The 25,573-nt window shown below is 50.9% G+C and overlaps 1 protein-coding gene across 1 annotated transcript in view; it reads right to left on the reverse strand.

The window, feature by feature from the left end:
* The window catches only part of ADAMTS16 (ADAM metallopeptidase with thrombospondin type 1 motif 16), a 148,315-nt gene that overhangs the window by 22,930 nt on the left and 99,812 nt on the right, over window positions 1–25,573 (reverse strand). The window contains exon 18 of the mRNA XM_004768380.3: window positions 16,741–16,867. Coding sequence (XP_004768437.3) covers window positions 16,741–16,867 — 127 coding nt within the window. The remainder of the gene's footprint in view (window positions 1–16,740; window positions 16,868–25,573) is intronic.

Raw genomic sequence — 25,573 nt, forward strand, 5'->3', positions numbered from 1 at the left:
AGAGAGGGGGAATCAGACTCCCTGCCAAATAGAGAGCCCGATGTGGGGCTCCATCCCAGGACCCTGGGATCATGACCTGAGCTGAAGGCTGAGGCTTTAACCCAGTGAGCCACCCAGGCGCCCCAGGAATTGCCAGTTCTGGAGGAACACTCCACGGGCACCAGCCTCTGCAGTTGTCCCCACTGTCTGGGGGACAATTCATGCTGTGGTGGATCAACTGAGCAGATTCCGAGTGAATGTCTTTGGTCACCACAGATGGGCCACATAATTTTTTGATGGGCGTGGACTACTCTTCAGTAGCTTGATAAAGAAAGCACTTATTTCTGACACTCTTTTTTTTTTTTTTTTAATTTAAAAATCACGGCGGGCATTTTGGGAAAGGAGGTGCAAATGATGCTGCACGGAGACTCCTTTACCAAAACCAAATACATGGTTGAGAAGCTGTGACCTGTCAAAAGAACCCAAACAGAAAGACGAATCACGTCATAAGCTATCTACACTTGTTCCAGAAGGCACTTGGGGGGAAAATGGACTAGAGGAGCAAGGCCAGGACGATGGGGACCAGCTTCACTCTGGGTGATAAAAGACTCCTCTGGAAATGCCCTGCTTCCAGCGGAGCTGGGGAGAAGGGAATCTTAGTGGAGCCTAGTCGAGATCATAGAGGAACCCATCCGACAAGAGGTCCATGGGAAAGAGATAGCACTCAAAGAAAAGATTAAGAAGATAAAAATATTGTGAAAGAAGACTCACTGTATCGAAGAGAATTCTGCGAAATAGCCTAACTCTGTCAGGAACCCTAAGAGAGAAAGAATTGTATGAAGGAAGACCTCAAGGAAAAGCTGAGACGACAGGATGACATTACAGGGAGCAAGAGGAGAAGCACCAGGAAGATGTTCCAAGGTGAACAAGGGGTAAGGCGATCTGTGGTTTAAGGATCCTTCTTGAAAAGTCTCCTGGAGATACACTCCTGCTGGCCAGGGAAACATTTAAACTACTCACCTGAGGAATGAGAAAGTTAGGGGTGCAGGGACTGGCAAGGCCACTGTTCCCACTTAAGTAGACCAGTAAGACTGTAACACAGAATGAACACATCCTCTCTATTGAAGGAATAGACTCCATGGTATGAAAATCATAATAAAATTAAAACGAAGTCAAAGCTAGACAATTTAACAAAGATTGGGGCCTGAGCCAAAGTCTGATGAGTAGGAAACAAAAGAAGTAGAAATATACCAATGGCCTTACCTTGTCCAACAACAGTCTTACAGTTCTAGTTTGCTTTGGGACATTGATAAAAAAGGAGCAGGAGGAGGTGGAGGGGAGGGGGAGGGGCAGGGGGAGGAGGAGGAGGGAGTGGCTAAAGCAGATCATTTTAAGTCGCACGGGTAACTATACTGGGATTTGAAAAAGGTTGTGGGTTTCCTAAAAAACCGTAGAGGTGAACTAGGGAAGACCATTAATCCAAAGTCAGCAAACAGTAGGGAGCTATTTAAATACCACAAATAGGAAGCCACCACAGATGGAAGAACTGATAGAAGACATATGTACTGAGAGATCCCTCACCAACCCACAAACCACTCTCTGGAAATGTGCACGGATTATAAAAGCAAACTACCGAATTAAGGCAGTCGCACACTCCAACGCAGGGACTGACGGGGTCAGGGCAGGAACGCTGCCCGGAGCCATCAATCACTCATCGCAGGTGTCGAATGACAGGTGCTTTCCTTCTCTTCACCCTTTTAATGCCCCAAGAGCTCACTTGCCCGAATCATGGGCACATGTCCCAGTTCAATGTGTTCCAGTGACTTGGGGGCTGACACTAAGGCCGTTACACACACACTCAGAGCCTTCAGAGCACATTCAGTGGTGTCTGTGCTGCCTCTCGGCTCCCGAGAGTTTCCATCTTTGACCTGTAAAGCTCGTGGACCTGCGTGTGTAGAAAGGTCTGAGGTCCAGATCAACGGACTAGTCCCCGAGGACTCTGCAGCTCTGTATCCTGGGGTGCGTGGGGTGGGGATAGGGAACAGGACTCCACCTGTGCTCTGCTCAGAACCTCACACACTCTCAAAACCAGATTCATTAGTGTTGTTTCTTTTTTCTCCTTAAGATCTGTAATTTTAGAGAGACAGAGACAGAGACAGAGAGACAAAGGCACAGGGAGGAGGGGCAGAGAGAGAAGGAGAGACTCGAGCAGATCTCACGCTCCGTGCAGAGCCCGACTCCGGGTTCACTCTCACGACCCTCAGCCAAAATCAAGAGTTGGACCCTCACCCAGCTGAGCCACCCAGGTGCCCCCATTAATGCCTTTCCTTAAAACCTTTCCAAGTCTGTTGTAAAACTGTTATTTCAGGAAGAAAAGGGATTCACCAAAATTCAGTAACTGAGAAAATACAAACTTGAGAAATTTCGTAATCTGATGAATCCAAATGGAAGGGGCAACTTCTACCAGACGGAGAGCTGACAATGTGGACACCTTCCAATAAGATCGGGAAAAGGACTGATGCGTTTTACTTTTATTCTAGAAGCACATGCTTTTGCAGTTAAACTGGGGTAGGTAGACAAGAGGTATAGACATTAGAAAATGAAGCCAAAATTATCATTATTGGTTTATGATATTAAAAATATAAGATTACTGATTGAAAAAAATGGAAAATACAAAATTTAGTGTCTGGTGACAAAATTAGTGTGACTTTATAAAATCATAACTTAGGTATAATGGAATAAAGATTTTATTCATAGCAGTAATAAAAATATGGAATATTCAGGAAAATATAAATGTTCAGTCACTTAAGTAAATAAATCTATGACCTTTCCCCAAAGAACCTAATGACCAAAACTGAGTAACAAAGAAAAAAAAATTGGTTCTCAGTAGGTGACTTCCGTTATGTTAAAGATTTTAATTTTGTCTAAATTACTCTACGAACGCAATGGAACTCTAATCAAAATTTCAGAAGGATTCTTTTTTTTTTCCTTAAATTTTTAAACTTGGCAACCTAAATATAAAGCTCATATGGATCAAAATATATTCAAGAAGACCCAGAAAAATTCTAAAAAAAAAACAAAACAAAAAACAAACCCCACATGGTTCATTAAATGCTAGTCATCAAACAGTGAGATTCTGAAATAGAAAAGTAACCTGGAAAAGGAGGTTACGGCCGGGAGGCAACTCCGTCTATGGGCTAACTGGAAAGGAGCCGGCCTTCCAAATCAGTGCACAGGAGACGCGTTTTTCACTAAGTGGCGTTGGGGTCGATCGCTGGGCTGTGGAAGAAAAGCTGTGGGACGTGGACTTCGTTCTTTCTGCCAAAATACATCCCATTTTCATCAAGGTCAAATATTTGATGTAACCAAAATGTCTGAAGGGAATATGAGTAAATATTTTATAATACTAGTGTATAGAAAACCTTCAAGTTACATTATATCAACAAGAAGCTATGGAAAGTAAATAAATCTCCATTGCATAGTCATCTAAAAATTATGTAATAATAACAAAAATGTGCCTAAGAAGGCACTCAACAAATTTCCATAGGGTTATCCCGAGAGCCAGGATGATGTGTTGAGTGACCAGTGTTCCCCCCACATCCTCGGAGGGCAGGACACGGCTGCACAGAGGGACACAGGATCAGCTGGGATTGCCCTGAGCACACTGGGATGTCCCATGACCCTTCTTATGGGACTTTTGTTTTCTTTAGTCCATATACACAGGTGGACACACACACACACAGACGTGTGTATGAACACACATGAGTTAACATCTATTAACACGTTATTTGCTTTGATCACACGTAGTTTCCTAACAGGCACACATGTGTGCACACACAAGGAGAAGAACCAAGTACACGTAAGAGGTGTCAAATATACATTCATACTGATTCGTTTACATTCGAAACGTACACGACTCTGATGGGCGGCTACGGCGTGCCTGTGCTGGGCCCCTCCCCGCGCGACCTCCCGTGGCCGTCTGTCGGAGGGACCACGTCTCTCCTGTGGACACTGACAGTACTGACTGGAGTTCTGTGAGCGTCACGTGCATCGAGCCCTCATTTTAGCAGGGGTGAGTCCGTCAGTGTCACCACCACCACGGCTGGGGTGGACCCAGGTGTGTAGGGCCTGGAGCGTCCAGGATTTAGGCCACTCTCCGCTGAAAGCAGTGAAAACAAAGCTGGGAGCCTGAAGGAGAGGCGCCTGTGTGTGCTCTGGAGGCTCCGTGTCCCCCCCATCACCGACACCCCTGCACGGACACAGCCGTGTGCTCTGGAAGCTCGACTTCTCAGAGTCACTGCTGAGGGCCCGAGGGCGCCGATCACTGGCGATGAAAGAAACCGCTGTGTGAGCATTTTCTATCGTGATTCAGTTGATCTTCCTGTCGCACACGGAAAGCGAAGTCAGGATGACCCAGCCCTCCGGTGGCCTGGGCCTGAGGGAAAGCCCCAGAGATGGGCCAATCCTACATCATTCGAGGCACATTGCTCACCCTACGGGTAATTTGTTTTCCTCTCTGCTCAACACAAAACGGATTTAACCCTAGACTTGTGTAAAGATTTCCAATGAATTTCCTCTGTATTTCTACTGCCTTTATGTGGACTTGTTCCTTCTAGTTATTACAGTGAATGCACCAGTAGGGCACATGTTTTGGGGACCTTCGGACTACTGTGCTGTCACTTCAAGCATCAACAAGAGAGGTCTTTGGTAACACGCTGTGGACTGAGGACAGAGGACTGGCTGTGTTCCCCAGTTTTGAAGGAGGCCAAGGAGGAAGCTTCGGCTGGAGACGTGTCTCCAGAAGACCAGGAGAGCTGTGGGGGTGGAAGGCTGAGACCCCAGCCCATCCCCTTCCCCACGGTGCTGGAGGGCTGGACGCACCTGCCACCTCCCCCCACCCGCCAACATGCACAAGTCTGACGACAGGACCCTTTCCTGGAGAAACTGATGGTCCCAGCGCAAAGACACCGATGGTGACAGAGCAGCTGATGAACCTGTCTCAGCACTGGGAGTGTCTACTGCACGTCTCGGGGTCTCGGTCTCTACGTGCCTGGGAAATGAGGATTATGAGGAACCGGCGGAGGACAACAGCAGGACACAGGGAACCACCCCCTCGCTGCTGGAAGAAAGGGATACGGAGGGAATAATCTGTGCGGAGGGGCAGAGAGAGAAACAAAGGAAACATGAAAGAAACAAAGAGAAAGATAGTTCTGTCTTGCAGTGTGAGGTGCCCTGGACACCCTGCACCCCTGCTCACACCACTCCCCCTCTTCCTCCTTGTTCTTGGTTCTCATCACCTTCTAGAATGTTCCATCCTTTAAAACAATATATTTTGTTTATTGTTGACTGTGTCTCTACCCAGATGAGCTCCCCCAACAGGGACTCTTTCGACTCACGAACGAATCCCCAGTGTCTGGCACATAGCAGATGCTCCAATTAGTATATTGGTGAAAGGAACCGATGATTTTATATCCCTTGGGGTTTATGTAAAGAAATCTAATCGGGCAAACTTCAAGCCATTATTAACTCCTAGGAAATATAAAGTTCTCACATACGAAAGGACAGAGTATCAAGGTGACACCGAGTCGCTGGGCTTTGTTAAGCAGGACGCAATGACCGGCGGATGGGCCGGAGCTCGGGAGGCTCTCGCTGCGCCGTGGTCCGGGCGGAATCCCACTGGGAACGGAGGGACTGCCGACAGCGCGGGAGGCTTCCTTCTTTCTGGCTCGACTTTTGCTAAGCCTCGTGGTTTGTTTCTCAAGCTGCGTGTGGGGCAGACGTGGGGTCTGGTCAGGACTGAGGCTCAGGGCGTGTGACTCGCTGGGCCTGGCTCGGGCACCGGCTACTCTGAAAGCTCATGGGGCGGCGTGAGCCGTGCTGCCCTGTGTGTGTGGACACGGAAGACACCGCCGCAAACACGCGCCTCCGGGTGAGGCTGAAAGACGGGCTTGAATGACTGACTCTGAACCCAAACTGCTCCTCCCCTGGGCTCTCCCCCCACCCCCAAAAGTACAGCGGGGGACACAAGCCCAGCCTGAAATGACAAACTGTCCTCCATGTCTGTCCACCGAACAAAGCCCCGGTTCTTTGGTCATTAAAGCTGTGTCTCTCGAAACACAGAACTTAATGATGGTTTGGCTTGGAACACCAACCGAGGACACGCTCCTCCAACGGTCCGAGGAGTGCATGTGAATGGGACCGAGACACTCTGTGCAGGGCAGAGCCACCTGCCTCCAGGAGCCTCGAGAACACCACGGTGCTGGACACAAGGATCCCCCAGGACGCCATTGAGTGGCCTCCAGCAGCCGGCACTGCGGCCTCCCGGGCCGAGCTGCAAACCATCACTAGGTCACTCACACTAGGTATCCGGACTTGGAAAAGAAAGCACACCTTTCAACACTAGAGAACAACTAAGTCCTGTCACATGGGGACCAAGCCCAAAGTCACCCGAGAACACAGGCACAGGGTCGGCCCCTTTCTGAAACGGAGCTGGCCTTTCCCCGTTTCACGGATCAGCCGTCAGCTGCTGCCAAGCGCCGGCCTTGTGCTCTGCAGCCCCGGGCAACCGAACGCCGGACCTTCGGGGCTGGGCTGCGCTTGGATACATGTATTTTTCCTGGCGAATCACTGAATTGAGATGAATTATAACCTGTTTGGTTTCTTTACTTTTCATCCTAATCCTGGTTAAGCCAACTCTGCCCGCCGCGCCTGCATGCGTGCCCAGGCTGATGGCGCCGGCGTCGGGCCTGAGGCCGCTCGGGCCTCGTCCGGGGGTCGGGGACGCACATCCCTGGTGCGGTCACTGTCCCAGCGAGCGCTCTCCTTCCCCTGCCAGCACCTCCCCTCAGACTCCCAGGACCTGACCTCTTTCACAACCAAAACACAAATAATGAGTAAGGTCCCTGCAGGCCACCGCGTCGTAAGCCACGTCCCTCTGTGGGCCCAGGGTGACCCCCACAGGCGCCTGCCGTGGCCGCTCCCTCCAACCTCCCCGGCGGACAGTCTGCAAACATGCATACCACGCTGACCCAGCGCTGATGCGAACATGAGAGAAGTGGCGAGGAACCCTCCTTGGGCTTCACGGCCATTTGCCACCGCAGTCCTGTCCCTCTGCTGTTCTTGGTGGCAAGACTTCTGCAGAGAGGTGCTGGAGCCCGCCGCTCTGCTCTCACCCTTGTCCCTCTGCCTCCCATCTCTCTCACGCCTTTGTCCCCAGGTTCCCTAGAGGTGGGTCACATGGGACCAATGCTCAAACCTTCCCAAGTTTTAATAACCCCCGAGGCACAGACTACAAACTCCCCAGCCTGGCCTCCAAGGCTGTGCACATCTAGATCCCTGCCGGTCCCCTCCTGGTCACAGCCCCTGGCTCCCTTTGGCCAAGGCCAGCCAGTCTTCCCAGCCCTCTGCCGACAGCCAGTCTACCTCTGCCTCAAGGCCTTTGCCCTCGCCCTCGTCTTGGTCGGAGCATGCCTCCCTCCATGCCACAGGGTACCCAGTCTAAGAGCTCAGAGAAGTCTGCTGTCATCCTCTACGGGAAGTAATGCATACTTCGCAGACCTGCCATGCTCTGAGTCAGTGTGCACACATCCACATCAAAACGCGCTCATCCGTCCCCGGGTGTCCACTGATGGCCTGGCCCCGTGAGGCCCATGGATCAGGGCCCAGGCACAAGCCATCTAGAAGGGTGGCACGTACGAGGTCGTCATGCAAGGGATCTGACAGGTAACTGAATAGACATTCAGACGTATGTGACGTCTCTCAGACTGAACGTTGCTGTGAAGGGTGAAGGGGTGTGACTTCTTCCTGCGACAGTGGGCAGATGCTCACCGTCCCATGGCCACTGAGCTCACTAATGACATCTGGAGACAGTCTAAAGGTACATTTCAGCCCCACTCAGCTTTAGAAAGTCGCAAAGTCTAACTAAGTAACATATTAATGATTTCATGTCATCGTAGGTGAAAGCACGCTTGACTTGCTTGTCCAGGATCAGAACCAAAGCACTATCCACGGGATCCCCGAATTCAACAATGTTTTCTTCTAAGGTCAATGTTACTTAACATGAGGCCTCCGTACCTCGAAAGCACAAGTGGCACTAAAAGTTGTTCTTACTGAACCCAGGGTTCATGGAGTGGTTTTCTTCTCTTTTTTATATTACTACGGTTTATTGTGTTTTATTTTATTTCTGGCAAGGAAAAAAGCAAAATTGGGCTAGTGGCCTTTCTTGGGGGGGCAAAGGGGAGAGAGTGCTGTTTCTAGGTGCTGGTCCTGTCTCTGGGGCTCCACTCTGTTAGCTGACCTCACTCCAGGTGCAAATGGCCCACAGTGCTGTTGGGGAGTCCTTTCCTGAGCTGGGGGCCCACTTCCCCAGACCCCGTCCTGGGGTGCTTCCGCCCAGTCTGGCTCCTGACCCAGGGATTCCTAATACTCCCAAAAGATGCATCCAGAACATTCCAAGATAGGGCACCATCCATGCGTGGATGTACCCAAGTTTAGGCTCTGCCACCGTTCACTCAACTTTTTCCAGAAATCATCTATCTGTAAGGGTTTTATGAAAATTGTGTGTGAGTAATCCTGGGTGTTTTTTAAGTTAGACTCATTTATTCGGCTGTCTACTTGTTTTTATCAGAAGCACATAGTGTGAAGAAAAAGAAAACACAGACCTTTGGGCAAGAGTGCGGATAAAAGAGAATAAACAGGATCCTCCAAATTCACAAGGAATCAGCAGAAACATGAAACAACACGATGCAAAGAAAATGTACAGCAGACGGAAGACACTCAAGAAACTGGAGCCAAACTCCAAAAATGGGAGCCATTACAGCTCGTAAAAGCGACCAAGCATGTGTGTGAGAAGATATGTTTTTTGTTTGTTTGTTTGTTTGTTTGTTTTATTTGAGAGAGAGACAGAAAGAGAGAGAGCGAGTACACAAGAGAGTGTGCACAAGCGGGGGCAGAGGGAGAGGGAGAAGCAGGCTCCCCACTAAGCAGAGAGCCCGATGCAGGGCTCAATCCCAGGATCCTGGGATCATGACCTGAGTCGAAGGCAGAGGCTTAACCCTCTGAGCCACCCAGGCGCCCTGAGAATATATAGCATTGATTTGATAAAAATCAAATCCATCACAAAGGACGGTTTTTTTCAAGATCCTTAGAGACCTCATAATGCCAACAGTTAAAAACCCAGAGAATGAACAAATATCAGGCACAAGGTAACGGAAGTGAGGGTTATAGTGTTAAGTTCAGGGAAAAATGGCTAAAGTTGGAAAGCAATATCCGGGGTAGAGATGGTCCTCATTTCGCAGGACACCACGGGAGGAAGCGATAGCGTTACCCACACAATGCAGAACTTCAATGTTAATTACAGAAGTAACCGGAGAAATGGAAAAATACACAGTTATGAAATGAGATTTTAAAACATTTCTCTCAGAAACATATGCATGAAATAGACAAAAAGTCAGAATACATTTGAATAGATAAGTAAGGACCGTGATCTAATTGCCATATAAATAACTCGACTTCGACACAGAGCACACATTCCTTCGTTCCCACAGGAAACAGTTATAAACACTCCCATGCCCAAGCCATCAAGGGAGTCTCAAAATGAGAAAAATGATATAATTTTTAACTCTTTCTTTGGTCAGAATGTAATAACATCTGAAATAACAAATTACTGTGAAGCCTCCGTAGAGTTGGAAATACTAAACTGTAATAATTCTAAATAACTCACAGGTTTGAGAGTAAAAGCAATGTTACCTCTTAACTAAAAACAGTATCCTATATCCCCCCTCGCAAAGAAAGAAGAAGAAGAAGAAGAAGAAGAAGAAGAAGAAGAAGAAGAAGAAGAAGAAATCATGACGTGTGAAGATTCCAGTTTTCAACAAATACTTCCAGAAGCACGGATTAGTGTACACAGTGGATATGCGGTTGTAGGTGAGGACTTGTAGTCAGATCTGTTCTCTCCTATCATGGGTCTATCTGTCCTGGATCCATCACCCATCCAACAACCATCTATATCTGTCTATCTGTAAGTTAGCTTATAATTTTTATTCCAAAATATTTGATGGGTATGTCATACTGGTCATTCCTTAGAGGACACTGATGTTGAACATGGGCGGATTTGACGAAGTTTAGAGTGTATCATACCAAGGCCTGAAAACCAAATAATAAAAATATTAAGAAAAATGTAGATACTCTTTAATGTATAAAACCACTTAAGTTCCCTGAAAAATAGACGTATTCCCAAAGTGACTTTCTGCTTTAGTTCATGTGGATAAATAAAGCGATATGTATATAAATACAAAATAAGAGGAACTAAACTAAAACAGGCAAAACAAAAACAAGCAGACCAAAAAACCTGCAATACAAAAAATTTTACAGAACTACTTAAGGCAGATTTTTAAGTGTCAAATGACAAATTCAAATCTAGAAAGCTACTGGTTTTTTATATTTTTTTTGAAATGGTTTCTACGTTAATATCTAAGTGACAGAGGAGGTAAATTAAATCAGCCCAGCCGGGGCCCCTGGGTGGCTCAGTGGGTTAAGTCTCTGCCTTTGGCTCAGGTCCTGATCTCAGAGTCCTGGGATCGAGCCCCGTGTCGGGGTCCCTGCTCACTGGGGAGGCTGCTTCTCCCCGTCCCCCTCTGTTCCTTCTCCTGCTTGTGCTGTCTCTCTCGCTTACTCTCTCTCTCAAATGAATAAAATCTTTAAAAAAAAAAAATCAACCTCACCTGTGAGGAATTCTGTTTGTTCACATTGGCAACCTGACTTTCCTTGGCCATACCAGCTCAAACACATTTTAAAGACTTTATTCTTAAGTAATCTCTACACTCAACATGGGGTTCGAACCTACAACCCCGAGATCAAGACCCGCACGCTCTACCAACTGAGCCAGCCTGGGCCCCTTGGATGCATCTGAAATTCATTGTTTTGATGTCAAGCGACGTCCTTCCTGAGGAATGCGGCAGACATCATCTTCAATACTAAAGTCCAGTCACCCCTGGTGACTCTGTCCTGATGTTTGCCCCTGAACTAGCGATGTCATACTTTAGCCAAACATGCGCCCAAAGACAGTGTCAATTCCAGATACTTCTGATTTCCCCACCAAACCAAGAAGGTCAGGCGCCTTCTCACTATGGGCACATGGGGTGGGGCAAGGCACAGAAAGAAGAGCAGGGTCCGCCGCCCTCGGAGGGGGCGTCTCTGCGCATGAGCCACAGCGTGAGAATCCCTGGTGGAGCGGGGTCCATGGCCAGACGAAGAGGACGGGGGAGCATGGAGCCCAGAGGACGCAACTTCCCCTGTGACCCTGGAACGTCTTTCTGTCCGGCCACACTGGCGCACCTCGTAAGTGGAGTGGAGAATGACAGAAGAGAAATGCACCAAGGAACCTCCCTCCCTCCCATGTGCCGCTGTGGTGCCCAGGAGATCCACGGGGCGCACAGTCCCCAGGAAATCACATTCCTGGCTCTGTCCCAGGTAACATGGCTGAACGGAAGTGGCTGCTAGGCAGGGCTGGCTCTTTAATTTGTGGAAACCAGGGCAGCATGAGAGGTCAGTAAGAATTTCAAGTTGGAACGGCAGAGAATGAGAGAAGCAGGGACCCTTCTCCCCGCCGGGCCCTGGACGCAGGTCACAGGTCCTGATGCCAGTCCCTCTGCTAGTTCCTTCTCAGTCACTGGGATAGTCCAATCAGCTACCCCGCTCACTTCTTTGGGATTCCCATGAGTTAGACCCTTTCGAATGTGGGAACTGCCGAGGGAGGATTCTTCTCCTTCCCTTGGGAACCCACGCAGTTCATGCTCATGTGGCTTGTATCTGAAAGAGGTAAGAAACAAAAAAATCACAGCCCCTCTCCTGTCATTGAAAATGAGGTTGCAGGAGAGCTTCTCTAACAGAGTTACCTGCTAAACCTCATCTTGCATTTCTACAACGTACAGCCAAATGCTTCCTGTCACGACCCAGGCCCTTCAGCTGAAAGCAAATAATTCTGCTAATGGGTCGGGAAGGAGTCACCGAAGTATGGGCAGAAATAACCCACTCGGTGGAAAGGATTGCCTTGGTGTGATCTTCTGCAACAGGAAAACAGAGTCTAATCGATCACGATCTGTTTGACCTAAACTCTTCCTCTGCTTTCCGAGGAGAACTGTGAAGAGGAAGAAAAGGGCCCGTGTCCCATCTGGAAAGTGTTTCCTCTTGCATCTTTCCACTATCGTCCAGGAAGGCATGCTGTTAGTGTTCGTGCTTCCAAAACCAGAGACTAGTTAAGATAAATGACATGAAGAGCCACTCCATTTAGATAAACTCAGAAAAATAAAGGAAATAAGCATCTGTGTGATTTACGGTTCTTGTTTCAAAGGCAAGTGATAAAAGAGCCTGATTCATGCTCCAGTGAAGACAGAGGTGGTGGGGACCTGGGTGCGTGCACTGCCGTCTGTTCCAAGGCCAGCTCGGAGCCAGCCCTCCGTGTGCAGCACAAGCCACGAGAAGCTGCCGGCTGTCCCCTGGCTGCACTCCAGCCCCAAGGAGCCGCCAGGAACGGCTGATGCCTCGTTCTTTAGCCATGATGCTCCTGCCGGTCGCAGCCTCTTGGAAACTTTAAGATCCTCTTCCCCCAGTGAGGAGACCCCTGACTCCCAGTCCACGCCACTGCTGACGTTTCCCAGCTGGGGGAGCCCACGTGGCCCCCGAGGCTGGGGCCCCACAACTGCACCAGCTCAGCGCTCGGCTCAGGTGAGCATGCAGATGCTGATGGAGAGGCCGGGAGTTGCAATCAGTGCAGCAGGTTTCATTTTCATTTCAGTTAAAGACGAGAAGGCTAGGGATTAAGTTGTTTTAAAGTCTCCACTCCCGGATCCCAGTGAATCAGGAGCAGAAAATGGCCAGTTTTCACTGATGAAAACAAAACAACTTCTTAAATTAAGTTCTATTTTCCCAACTCAATTGTTTAAATAAAATAATAATGCCCAAGGATTAATATGTGTGATACAAGCTCATTCTTCTGTGTTTTGCTTCACAGTCGGATGTGAATTTGTTTCTCCTTTTACACCACAAATAAAAACAGCCAGGAGTTATCGACTACTTAGTCTGTGTGCTGCAGTTAGAGTCTGGGGATCTCACATGAATTCCTTTAACACACCCTCACTCTCTGTCACGCCGATTACGTACCAGCTGGACACACAAGGGGCATCTGAACCACACTTTAGACCAGCTGCCGAGCTCACACCATCCTTGCTTTCCACCATTTCAACAATTCTGGCCGACACGGTCCACTCTATCAAAAGGACTCTGACGTACACAGTTGGGGCCAGAGGCTGGGACATCCTGTCCCACCTGTTCGGTACAAACCCGGGGGTCCTGCTGGTCATCAGGCCTCTGCTGTTTACTGGGGATGCAGCGGGAACCTCGGTAGGGATCTCCCGGCAGGAAAGCATGGTAGTAGGTTACAGCCAAGCTTAGGAATACCTCCAAAAGCTTTCTTTTCAGTAAGAATACAAATATTCTTAGAGCAGATGGATGGGGCCTCTGGATGCTTCCTGGATGAACCTAGGGCGTCCTCGCTATGTTTCAACAATGCTGTTCCCAGGCTTCAGTGCAGTTTCCCCTGGACTAGTCCTTCGGCTCTGAACTGTGCCTTTTTTCTCAGCACACAAAGCTCTCGACAGAATTCACTTGTAAAATTTTACCCAAGTTTGGAATACATCAAAGAACACAGAGATGTTTTAAGTACAGATCCCTCAACACCGGACGGACAAACTTCAGGGAAGCAGAGGAGGCTTGGTAAGAAAAACAATGGGCCACACAGGTGACCTGCAGGAAAAATGAGTGACTTCCTAATATGCGTGTGTTGACAAGACAGCCTGTGGAAAACGCAACATCCACTTAATCTTTCTTGGAAGGAATTAATAAGCATGAAGGAACAGGCGAATCAACATAGCACATGAGGACTTTTCCAGAAGAAGTGAGACTGTTGGCTCCCTGGGAAGGAGGGCCAGAGTGAGTTGGGTAGTCACAGGTGTCTGTTAGCAGGAAGCAGAGATGGTCTTCACCTGATTCTTGTGTCTGAGGTCTGAGGTCCTGAGCTGAGTGTGGATGGGGAGGAGGAGGAATTCTCGAGGACACTGGAGGTGACACAGAATCCTAGTCCTGGGAGGGAGCCCATGACCACAGAGGGGTGGTGGGGTGGCCCACCATCCTGGGGGCCACCTAAGAGAGGGGCCGTACTTTTCCACTGAGAATATGGGCTTTGGATTTCCTGGCAGCCTGTAGCTCCTGAGTGCCATATTCAGCATGGGTGACATGTTGGGGGTAGCCAGTGTGGGTCTCGGGGGAGGAGAATGGAGGAGGAGCTGGGCAGGAGGGTTCCGGTGCGCCGGCGGGACAAGGGCTGCAGTGGCATCCCTGGTCTGTGGGCTGAGGATGGGCCAGGGCGGGTCTGGGCAACGAGGGGTAGAAAGGGAACTGGCCCAGCGAGAAAGGACAGCGGGAGTGTGGGTCCAGGACTGCGTGAGCTGCAGCGACATGAGGCAACCGTGGCCAGTGTGGGGTGGCTCAGGCCACGGTTTCATAGCCAAGGCAGGCCAAGGTTAGGATTCCGGCTTCCACCACCGACAGAGACGGCCAGGCCAGGGCTCCAACATGGGAGACCACTTCCTTTCCTGCCAGTCCGAGCTGGTCTCAGCCGGGGCCGGGGGAGGGCAACTCAGCAGGGAGTTGGACGCCCCTCCATCCTGCGCCTGAGGCTGGCCCTGCCCCCAGGGCCGGCCCCGGGGCGTCAAGGAAGGAGAGGCGGGGGTGGGAGAAGAGGAGGGGGAAGCAGCGCCCTCGCGGGGCACCCCCTGCAGGCCCCTGCTCCCTGCTGCTCGCTTCGCTCTGCCCCAGCGTGAGCAGGGAGGGGACAGGGACCACCTCGCGGGACCTCCGTGTGGGAGTGAAGGAATGCGTGTGTGTGAGTGTGCACTCACTTATGTGTCTGCGAGTGTGTGTGACTGCACGTGCGTCGGGCTTCCTACCGACAAAGACAAGAAGGAGCAAACGCATGTGGAGGGGCACCTCCTGGGAGGCGTATTGGGACACAGGGACAGCAGGACCCGACCACACAGCAGCAGCAGCCGTTGGGAGCGTCCTGAGCTGGCAGCAGCCGCGTGACCTCTCGAACACCCTAACTAAGGCTTCTTAGAAGGAGAAAGTCAGGCAGCCGACATGGAGGCAGCAGAGAGGGGGCAGCGGAGCCCCAGCTTTCTCCCACAAGGGGGGGCCCTGCAGCACCCCGCCCCCCCAGGAAAGCACCAGCTGCTCCTGCCTGTGGCTCTGGTCTCTCCTGCTTCCAGGTCTGAGCCTGCGTGGGTTACAGACACCAAGAGGCCTGTTCTGTGGCTCCCCTCTCAGGTCACAGCTGACTTTGGTGATGGTTAAAGTCCTAAAGCTGGCAGCTGGGAGCTGTGGGCTTAGTTCTGGCTGTTGCCTCGACCTCCCCTCTAGGGAAGCCTCACTGGGCAGGTGGACTGCGAGGGTGGGAGCCCCTCACAGGGTATGCGAGCTGATTTTGTGCAAACACCAACCGTGCCTAACTCTCTGGAGCTTAAGCAAATCTACCTGGTTCCTCCTACATAGGAAAGTGACCCGCACACACATCTCTTCGTCTTTGTGAGGAAGGTCTCTCTACGGCACAGCTAACTGGCTGTTTGGGAGTGCCCCAGGTTCGTAGACCCTCACGAGAACTCAGCATAGCGTCGGAAGAGAAGAGCAGCAAGCAGCACCCCTGGACAGCCACATTCCCGTGTCAGGAGGTTCCGTGGAAATGATGGAAGGAAAGATCCTGATCTCTGAGATAAGTGGCCTCTGTCTCTATCCTGAGCCAATGACCAGGTACCCAACAGCACAGAGAGAAAGCAAGAGGGTCACGCGCCCTCCTGTGTGTCACTGCCTCCTGGAAAAGCATCACACTGCTGAGGCCCATTTCTGCAAACCTAGAATCAGTTCACCAGCTCCTGGGGATTTTTAGGATCAAGAAATTTGAGATCATCTTGTACAGTTTTTAGTGTGTTTGCTACCTGACGACTCGGGAATCAGACTTTCATTCCACGTGGATGTTACTCACACGATTCTCCCAATCTCTCTGGGACATGTCCCTGTGAAGCTAAAGCCCGTGTACCCCAGGGAGGGGATGAGCGTGCCCGGGTCATCACAGCTGGGAGCAGGGCCAGCGTGGCTGCTCCTCGGGGCCCTGCCCAGCCTATCAACTTGGGGCACCGGCACCTTCCTGAGAACTCTCTGGGGACGGCAGTACCCCAGGCAGAACGGGATGCCAGAGCGCAGGCTTTCTCGGCTCGATCTCACACGTGAGTGTGCGGGAGTGTGCCTGTGCGTGTGGGTACACTGCAGCAATCCACACACCCCGCCCCACTGGTCCTGTCTGGAATGGATCCTTCTGGCATGTTTCATTCAGGAGGCAAACAAACCAGAGCGAAAGGAACTGGAGGGTGAGAAGGAAAACGCGAATGTCACCCCAGTATGTCATCACCCTGCCAGCCCACGGTGATCAAGTGAAAATACGGCAGAGAGGATGCTCTGAGGAGAGCTGGCACTTACAGTCCCAAGGTAGTTCAGACACACCTGTAGAGGCAGTTCTGGTTCTTCTTGCCTCTTCCCGTTTCCAGATGACACAAGAGCAATCAGCACCACCTTTCTCCAGATTCTGGAGCTCCCGAGACGCACCGGATGTATTTGCAAAACTCTGACACGTGTCTGAACGAACGTGACAGCTCTTACCTGGGAGGGCAGGCAGACACTTTGCAGGATACCACCCCGGTGACAGGTCGGGTGCGGGGACTGCAGAATGATGTGTTGACTTGAAACCTCAGGTCTCGGTAACAGCCCGCCCTTATGGTCATCTGCCCTGCAGGAAAGGGTGGAAAATATTATAAAAACCCAGAAATGTACTCTCTGGGGAAAGGCAGATGAAGAGCAAAAGAAATCCCTATTTAAAAAGGATTTAGCATATGGGTAGCATGTTTATGCTAATGACCAGCTGGACAGCTCTGGACGGACTAGTCCTTGTCTGACCTGTCTTCTGATTGCTTGTCAGAGCATGTCATCTGTTCTAAGACTCGCACACTTCCCTCCCAGATCTTGGCATCTCTAAAGTCGACGTGTGTGTTTGTCTTGGAATCGGTGCTGACATACATTTGATGACACACTGTTCTTTCCTATTGTTTCCAGAGTTGGGAACCGCAACCCACTTCTCAAAAGAGACACAATAACCTGATTTGTGTTTCCGCTGGAGAAGTAGCAATCGGAAGCAATCAATAATAAGCCAGAAAGAAATACAGACCAAAAACATAAAGCAGTTTGTCACCAGAGAGTTGAGAGTTAGATTTTGCCACGGTTTTAAGCTGAACGGAGGCCTTCTCCCAGTAAGGACGTAGGTGTCCTATGCAAGGAAATGCCTGGAACGAAAGCTGGTCCTATCCTCAGCCCCCATTCATGTCCCTAATGTTCACAGCTTTGCAAACATGCCCAAATTTGTGCAGCATCTTAATTCATTGTATTTCCCAAAAAGGGAAATCCACACATTATATATATAATTATAATCCACACATTATATATATAATCCACATTATATTTCCCAAAAAGGGCGTTATTCTTTACATGAGGTTCCTAGAACTGAGTCAAACAGGCAGGAAGTAGAATGTTGGTTTGCCAGGGGCTAGGAGGAGGGGGACAGGGAGTCACTCTTCTGTGGACCCAGGGCTTCAGTCTGGGAAGATGCACGAGATCTGGAGATGGACGATGGGTATGTTTGTGCAACAGTGTGAACGGACTTAACAACCCGAGTTGTTCAGAAACATTCTGCCCTGTATGCTTTACTAAGGGAGCTCTAACTAGATACATGTTTTGCAGGACAATATTCAAGAGTTCAACCAATTGAGAGAAAAATAAAGAAAAAGAACTCAACTGGTATTGATTTAAAATGAACACAAAATATACCAAGAGCTACAAATGATTTCATTGCTGCCCTTGGAAAGCCTGATGGAGTCCTGCTGCTTGTGTGGCCCCGCCACCCCCTCGTCTACAGCCCAAGCCAGGGCACAACCCAGCACAGCCTCCTGCACCCAACTGGATTCCAGCAGATGTCAGAGTAAGGGAAAAACCAAAGATACAGTTTCAGAGGAAAGAACAGCACGGTGTAGACCCCAGGCACGACCATCTCTAAGAGCAGGGTCCATGCAAAGACAAATCCTTCTTTACTCAAAGAAAACCAAGTCTCTAAAATATACACGGGACAGAGCGGCTAAGCTATGTCCGAACGAATAAGACAAGTCAATGCCTTAAGTGGGGAAAGTTACATTCTCTATGAAAATTTTTTTAAAAGATTTTATTTATTTGACAGAGATCATAAGTAGGTAGAGAGGCAGGCAGAGAGAGAGGAGGAAGCAGGCTCCACACTGAGCAGAGAGCCTGATGCTGAGCTCGATCCCAGGACCCTGAGATCATGACCTGAGCAGAAGGTAGAGGCTTTAACCCACTGAGCCACCCAGGCACCCTGGAAATTGGTTTTCTTAAGTAGTCAGAAGAGAGGAGTCCACCCTGGTCCCAAAAGGGGACCGGTGTGGTGGCTCACATGTCTGAGCCCCAAACTGCCCACTTGGAGGGATCAAGACCTGGGGGTGCTGATGAAGGACCAGGGAGTGGTGGTTAGGATTTCTGCAGTTTCACAAAATCTTTCAATTCTCTGCAGACTTGACATAATTATATTTTAACCAAGCTATGAAGTTTTTATTTTATGCTCCTTAATGTAAATTTTGCAATGATTTCTGCTCAATTTCTATGAGGTCTGATGAAAAACAAGTGACTAAAAATGACTGAGGGGCACCTGGGGGCTCAGTCAGTTAAGCATTCAGCTCTTCATTTCAGCTCAGGTCATGGTCTCTAGGTGGAGAGACAGAGCCCCGCGTCGGGCTCTGTACAACCCTCCAGGGATGGGAAAGGGATTGGAGATGGAGTTCACCTCCAAAGGCCAAGGATTTACTCAATCAGGACTAAGTTCCAAAATCTCCCTAAGAAAACCTAACCCACAGGGTTCAGAGAGCTTCTGGGTTAGGGGGTACATCGCTGTGCTGAGCAGACAGCACGCCCCAGCTCCACAGGGACAGAGCCTCCTGCAGTAGGGACCCTTGGGGAATCCTCCCCAGGCACTCCTTCCTCTGGCTCTTCATTCCTCTGACTTAGAATAAACTGGCATTTGCAAGAACTGAGCCTTCCTGGGTTCTGTGAGCTGATCTAACAGATCATCGAACCTGAAAGGGAGGGACGGTAAAAGCGCCCAACTTTGTACTTTGTAGCTACATCAGATCAAGGCTTCTGACTGGTGTTTTAATCAGGAACAGTCCACTGGGGTCAAGCCCTGAAACCTGGAGAGTCTGAAGAACTCCAGGCATTTCATGTCTGAATTGACCTCCAGACACCCCCTTGGCCACTGGACAGTCGGAGGCTGTGGGCGTTGCAAACACCCCACACTTGCAGTCAGAAGTGCTGTGAATAAAGGGTTTCAGACAAGGCTGGCTCGGGTTTGTCCTCACCTGTCCTGGCCACCGGCCCTGAGGCCTCTGCTTCTTCTCAAAGCATGTGGGCACTGCAAGACACAGGGTGAGTCTAAGGACAAGATTCTGTGAAGACCGACGCGTCATCCCTTGGAGCATATTTCTGGGCGGCAGAGAGCGTACACCGACTCTCTCCATAATCTCCCCAGTGTGCGTGGGTCACTTCGTCCCCTCACTTATTAAAGAGTGTTTAAGCCACTGGCCAATTTCATTATATTCAGGAACTTCTAAGTTCTAACAAGTTAATAGTGGAGGGAGCTGATGCCTGGCCCAAAAGTCATCGAAGTAGGTAGGGCTACGTTCCTTTGTTTGCACATGACCTCCGATGAGCCGGGCCCATGTCTCCATGTGGAGAGGAAATAGGCATCAGCGTTTTATGAACCCACTTTTCCACTTAACTAACAAGGAATGAGAGACTATAAAATTAAAAAGAAAAGCATGTCTGCTTAAGCTATTCTGCTCAGAATCATGGGGCCTCCCTAAATCAAGCTAGTTAACCACACTGATCTAATTTAGGTGAAGCTGATATCGAGCAGCGGCACAATTTCCTAAAACTGCTAAGAGTGTGTCCGTCCTAATGAGAAGAGAAGGAAAGGCGATCTTCCCTCTCCACTTACGTGTCAATTAAACAGTCCGTTCTTTTTATTCTGTAACCAAACTGGCTTGACTTTTTAGGATGTGTGACTTTATAAATACTGGTTTCAGCTTGGTTTCCTGTTTGGAAATTAAAGACGTGTGAAAGCCAACCCTTCAGCTCCAGTCCCAACAAACAACCCGGACTTAATGGCCGCTGGGGGTTCCGAGCAATTCGCAGGCTCTCCATTAAGTAAATATGAAATTTGGTTTTGCTTTGAAATGGCAAAAAGCGTTTACTTTATTAAAGTGCTTGTTTTTCTTCTCAATTGGAGACATTTGTTTGGCTCCCTTCCGGAGTGCCTCTGTGTCAGCCAAGTCCCAGAGCTCTTACCTTTAACTGGATAAGAGGGAAATCTGGAGCTAGTAATTCTTGAAATAATTTAGTAACAATTACGAAGTATACAGATATCTATAACCCAAAGGAAAACGGGGTTTGTCTGACACACGTGCACGTTCTGGCTCTGCCAGTGCTTTTCTCAGCCGGTGACTTGAGATCTTTCCTTTTTCTTAGCGGGACACCAGCGGCATGCGGGCAACAACGCTGCTTGCGGGGAAGCACAGCTGCACAAAGTGCAAGGCTCCTGGCAGGGTCCCTGGGTCCCGCCCACCCAACGCCAGCGGTGGTCGCCCCCACTCATCGTGGCGACTAAAATGTCTGCACACACGGGCAGTGCCCTCTTGGGTTGACAACCCTGTCGGACACCGGTGGATAAGGAAGAATATTTACGGGGAAGAGAAGATGGGGGAATGCAGTGTTGTCCCGAAATTTTTAGCAACAGAAGTAGGACAAAGCAGGAGGGTGATTCGTAGGTGCAAATAAGTGCATTTAAGAAAGTGACAGCGGTGAACAAGTAGAATTTGTGGCACGTGGCTAAAAGTAATACTCGGAGGACTGTTTGTGATCAGAAACACTTACACCGGTAAATGAGGATGGGCACCAATGAATGTAAGAGCAAACGGGCTCTGAGAAAAAAGAGCTCACCGAAGTAGAAAGAGCTGATCTAGATGGAAACAGAGATCCGTGTGTTGGAAAATGAACAGATGCCAGCGTATGCTTCCAGACAAAAACGTGAAGAAGCAAATGTTACAGAAGGGAAAGTAGAAAATCCAAGAGCTGACTTTGGGGAAGGGGTGGTGACCTCTTGTCCTTGAGATCTGGGCTCAGATCCCACCGAGGAGGGGCCACAGCCCAGGATGCGGGGGGCAGAAGAGGGTCAGGGCTGCACAGCCACCTCCGTGGACGCAGCGGGTCTGAGCGTGCACTGTGGCGAGCGTCACCTTTGTGGTAATGCAGCCGTTTTCCTGGGAACCATCTGTGCCAAGGCTGGCTTGGCTCTTCCCCTAACAGGTGATTTCTGGACTGTTCTACAGCCTCCTGGCTCTTAATAGCCAGAGTGACTCTGAGAGTGAATGGCGGCTCTCTGACCTTACTCCCCACCCTCCCAACTATTTTGCAAGCAAATGATCCTTTACATGGAGTTCTTCCTGACACACCTAGAGGGACCTGTGTTTTCCTGACTAACCTGCCGCTGACACACCCACTTAATGAAGAAAATAAGGAATGAGCACAAATATGCAAGATACAAAATGAGAACAAGAAAACATCCTACGCAGAAGAAATGAAGAGAATTTAATGAGGGAGCTTTGTTCAAATTTATAAGCATAATATTTAAAATCTTAACAAAAAGCTGGTTTTCTGAATCAGCAAAACTCCAGAAGAGAAACAAGCTATGCGGTTTCGTTACCAGACAGAATACAAAACCATCTCGAAGACCTAATTCCTGAAAATGCAAGAGTCAAACGATGCCAACAGATCCCACCACACGTACAAGAGGAAATAGTGCCAGTGCTAGTTAAATGACTCCAAAGCTCAACGTGAGAGCAAGGGGCAGGAGGGCAGGCGGTCGGATGCAGGAAAGGCGGGTCATCCTCAGGGACGAGAGAGGGCCGGCCGCAAAGGCGGGAGACAGAGGGCGGGCGGAGAAGGAAGGAGGTGCTGGTCCAAGGCTGAGGAGGACCGAGCACTTTAGGGAGCAGGAGAGGGAGAGCCAGTCTGGCGGTGAGGAACCTCAGGGACACGGCGCAGGGCGCCTGCAGAGCCTCAGCTTTGCAAAGGAGGAGAAGGTCCTCTGGAGCGAAGGCAGGGGTGAGGCACAGGGAGGTCTGGCTTGGGGGGCACGCGGGGCTGGCACTTGGCAGGATCGTCCCTGCAGAGGGGATGTGAGCTGCCCACAGGGACGTGCAGGACACCCATGGGGTGAGCGCGTCCCGCCCACCTCCACCTCCGGCCTGGCTTCCCAGCAGCTTCCGCGGCCAGTTAAAGAGCTGCCCTCAGTTCTCATCCAGCAGCATCAGCAAGTAGGTCTGGGATCCTGTGAGCGGGAACCGCTTCCTCCTTTTTCAAAATGACTGATGAAAGTCACATGGGGAGGAGATGCTAACGGCCTGACTCGGGTGCCGCGCGTTTCCCAGGGAAGTTCTCATCTGTAACTCCCTCCCCGCCTTAGCTCCCTCCCAGAGAGCACCGAGCTGCCCCTGGACCACCGCGGTCGCTGGGGGGCGATCTCAAGGCTGCTGCTCTCGAGCGAGTGGTGTTCGCTCAACTTCTGTTCGCGTCCAGCCAGCTCTTCCCGGGAATGGATCCCCCGGGCTCCTGAACACCAGGACCGCAGACGTGCCTGTGAGGGCTGCCTCGGGCTCTGGGCAGGGGCCTGCCAAGTGGGCTTTCCACACAGTGAGTTAGGAGGGAAGGGCCCTCACAGGAACCCAATCGCAGCCACTCCCTGGATGGGCTCTCAGACTGGGTTGGGAGGCCTTCGGATTCTCCAGGGCTGGAGTGAGCCCAGGAAACTGCATTTCCAACAGGCTCTTGCATGGGACACCTGTTGCTGGCGGGGGCCAGTCATCCCCCCCACCCCCAACGCGTCTCTGTTCCCCTCCACGAGATTCCCCACACCGTGATCTTACATGGGTGGCGGCCAGGCTCCAGGGGGTGAAATCGGATTCTTTACAACCCCGTACATCAGATCTCGTGCCACTGCTCCAGATCTGTGCCCACAAGCAAACAAGACTGTGTGTGTGTGTGTGTGTGTGTGTGTATGTGTGCGTGTGTGTGTGCACGCACACGGGCACACATGTTCTCTGCCCAAGACTTTTAGGAACGATGCCCTCAGAATTCCCACCTAAGTGTGGAGCCTAAACTTGTAATCACTAAGGAATTTGGGGGTTCTGGGGAGGGTCATCGTAACAGTTTGTTGAAATCACTGTGACGACCACGCTCAGTAACGCTTGTGCTCCCTCAGGAATCTGAACCATCACATTAAGAAGGGGCTGTTCCCTCCACACCTAAGAAGGGACTCTCCGCCAGCGGTGGGTACCCACAGCATGCTAGTGTGCGCGGGGGTCACCGTCCAGTCCAGAGGAGGGACGCCCCGGAAGGGCCGCACGTGGAGAGACATGGGGTGGAACGTGTGAAAACGCTCGCAGTGACCTTGGGTGGGAGAGCGGTTCGTCTTCTTTTCTTTCTGATAACGGCATTTTAACGAAAACTAATGACGACATCTGCAAACGTGTCCTCATGAAAATGCACATCTGTCTTCTGACATCGTAGACACTGGGCTGTGAGAGGTGGGGCAGGAGGGGCCGACCGCCCAGGCGACCGCCCACGGGGCCTTCTACCTGCCCGCAGCCTGTCCAGCCCCTGCCCTGACCGCCCCCTCCCTCCCGCCTCTTCTCGCTGGAAGGCTCAGCACCGAGAGCCTCAAGGGCTGCCCAAGGAGCTGATGTTCCGGTTTCTCTCTGACCCAGCCGGCCACCGCTGTGACACAGAGAGCCCAACCAGAGAGCACGGCAGAGGCCCCATAAAACACACGCCTGTGTACCGGTGCACATGCACACACACACGCACACTGAACTGCCCTCCTCGGCAGAGGGCAGCTGGGGAGGCTGAGTCCCGTCTGTTTCCCTCCGCATCACAGCTCTGTGGGCGGAGCCCAGACGGCGCACCTGAGGCCCAGGGGGAGGGTCGTGTCATGGGGCCCGGCTACTTGGGAACAGGTTTGGGTGATGCTGTAAGAAACAATTCTTCAGGGTCCTTGGGTGGCCCAGTCATTAAGCGTCTGCCTTCGGCTCAGGTCATGATCTCGGGGTCCTGGGATTGAGCCCCGCATCGGGCTCCCTGCTCAGCGGGAAGCCTGCTTCTGCCTCTCCCACTCCCTCTGCTGCGTTCCCTCTTTCGTTGTGTCACTCTGTCAAATAAATAAAACCTTGAAAAAAAAATTTTTCACCACTAAGCCAGAGCTACAGAGAATCATGTGAGATCAGGTCTTTGCTTTGATCGAGGACCAGAAAATCCGTGCCCACGGGCTTGGCTAAGAACAGTCATGGTGCTTCTCTCAGCCTTGACTGTGAGCCTCGATTTCTGTGTGGTGCCTCTCAGATCTTCGAATGTTTCCCTCCCGCATGCTCTCCCAGACCTGCGCTCCTGGGGGCCCCACATTTGGCTCATCCGTCTGTCCACCATCTACACGTAATACGGCAGGTGTTAAGTATTAAACAACATAAACAACCCTCATGTCTATGTGCAGTGCTATGTTTTTTTTTTTTTAAGGTTTTACTTATTTATTTGAGGGATAGTGAAAGTCCTAGTGAGGGGAGGGGCAGAGAGAGAGGAGACGCGGGCTCGCCGCTGAGCAGGGAGCCCCACGCTGGGCTCAATCCCAGGACCCCGGGATCACAACCTGAGCAGAAGGTAGAGGCTTCACCAGCTGAGCCCCCCCAGGTGCCCCCGTCTATGGTCCCCGTTCAAAGGGCTCCCTTGGGTCCTTCATCAGAGACTTCTGCTCACCACAAGTGTAAGGATTTCATACTCAGCATCTTGGGGCGTCTGCTCTTCGGGTAAGGAAGGGCAGACGGGCTGTTAGGATGGACGCCGAGACAGCAGCCCGGGGGGACAAGGGAAGACAGAGCTCTACAGAAGAGGTTTCCGAGTACCAAACAGAGAGACAGCTGGGGCCCCCAGTGTGGGGCAAGTGCGTCCAGCACGTCAGGAGGCTTGTCTGGCAACAGCCACGGGAAGACGAGGCGCCACGTCATCCCGGTGTCGGGACAGAGCGGGGACGGATGGCCTGAGTCACCAGAGGGGAGGCAGGCTCCCTCCAAGGAAGTGGAGAAGTCAGGACGCGGGTCACCGGAACGCCTCTCTGCAGCAGAGACCCCCAGTCATCTGTCCCCCAGACTGAAGCCTCCACGCCCTCCATCCTGCCCTCCGTTCACACCAGTGCCCTCAGCTGCCTCCACGTCCTGCTCGCTGGCCTCTGTCACAGTGTGGCGGGAAGATGGGGGCCACGCTTTGACGCCCCCAGCCA

This window comes from Mustela putorius, unplaced genomic scaffold, assembly GCF_011764305.1.
Source record: "Mustela putorius furo isolate JIRA1106 unplaced genomic scaffold, ASM1176430v1.1 tig00000107_pilon_pilon_pilon, whole genome shotgun sequence".
Taxonomy (NCBI): domain Eukaryota; kingdom Metazoa; phylum Chordata; class Mammalia; order Carnivora; family Mustelidae; genus Mustela; species Mustela putorius.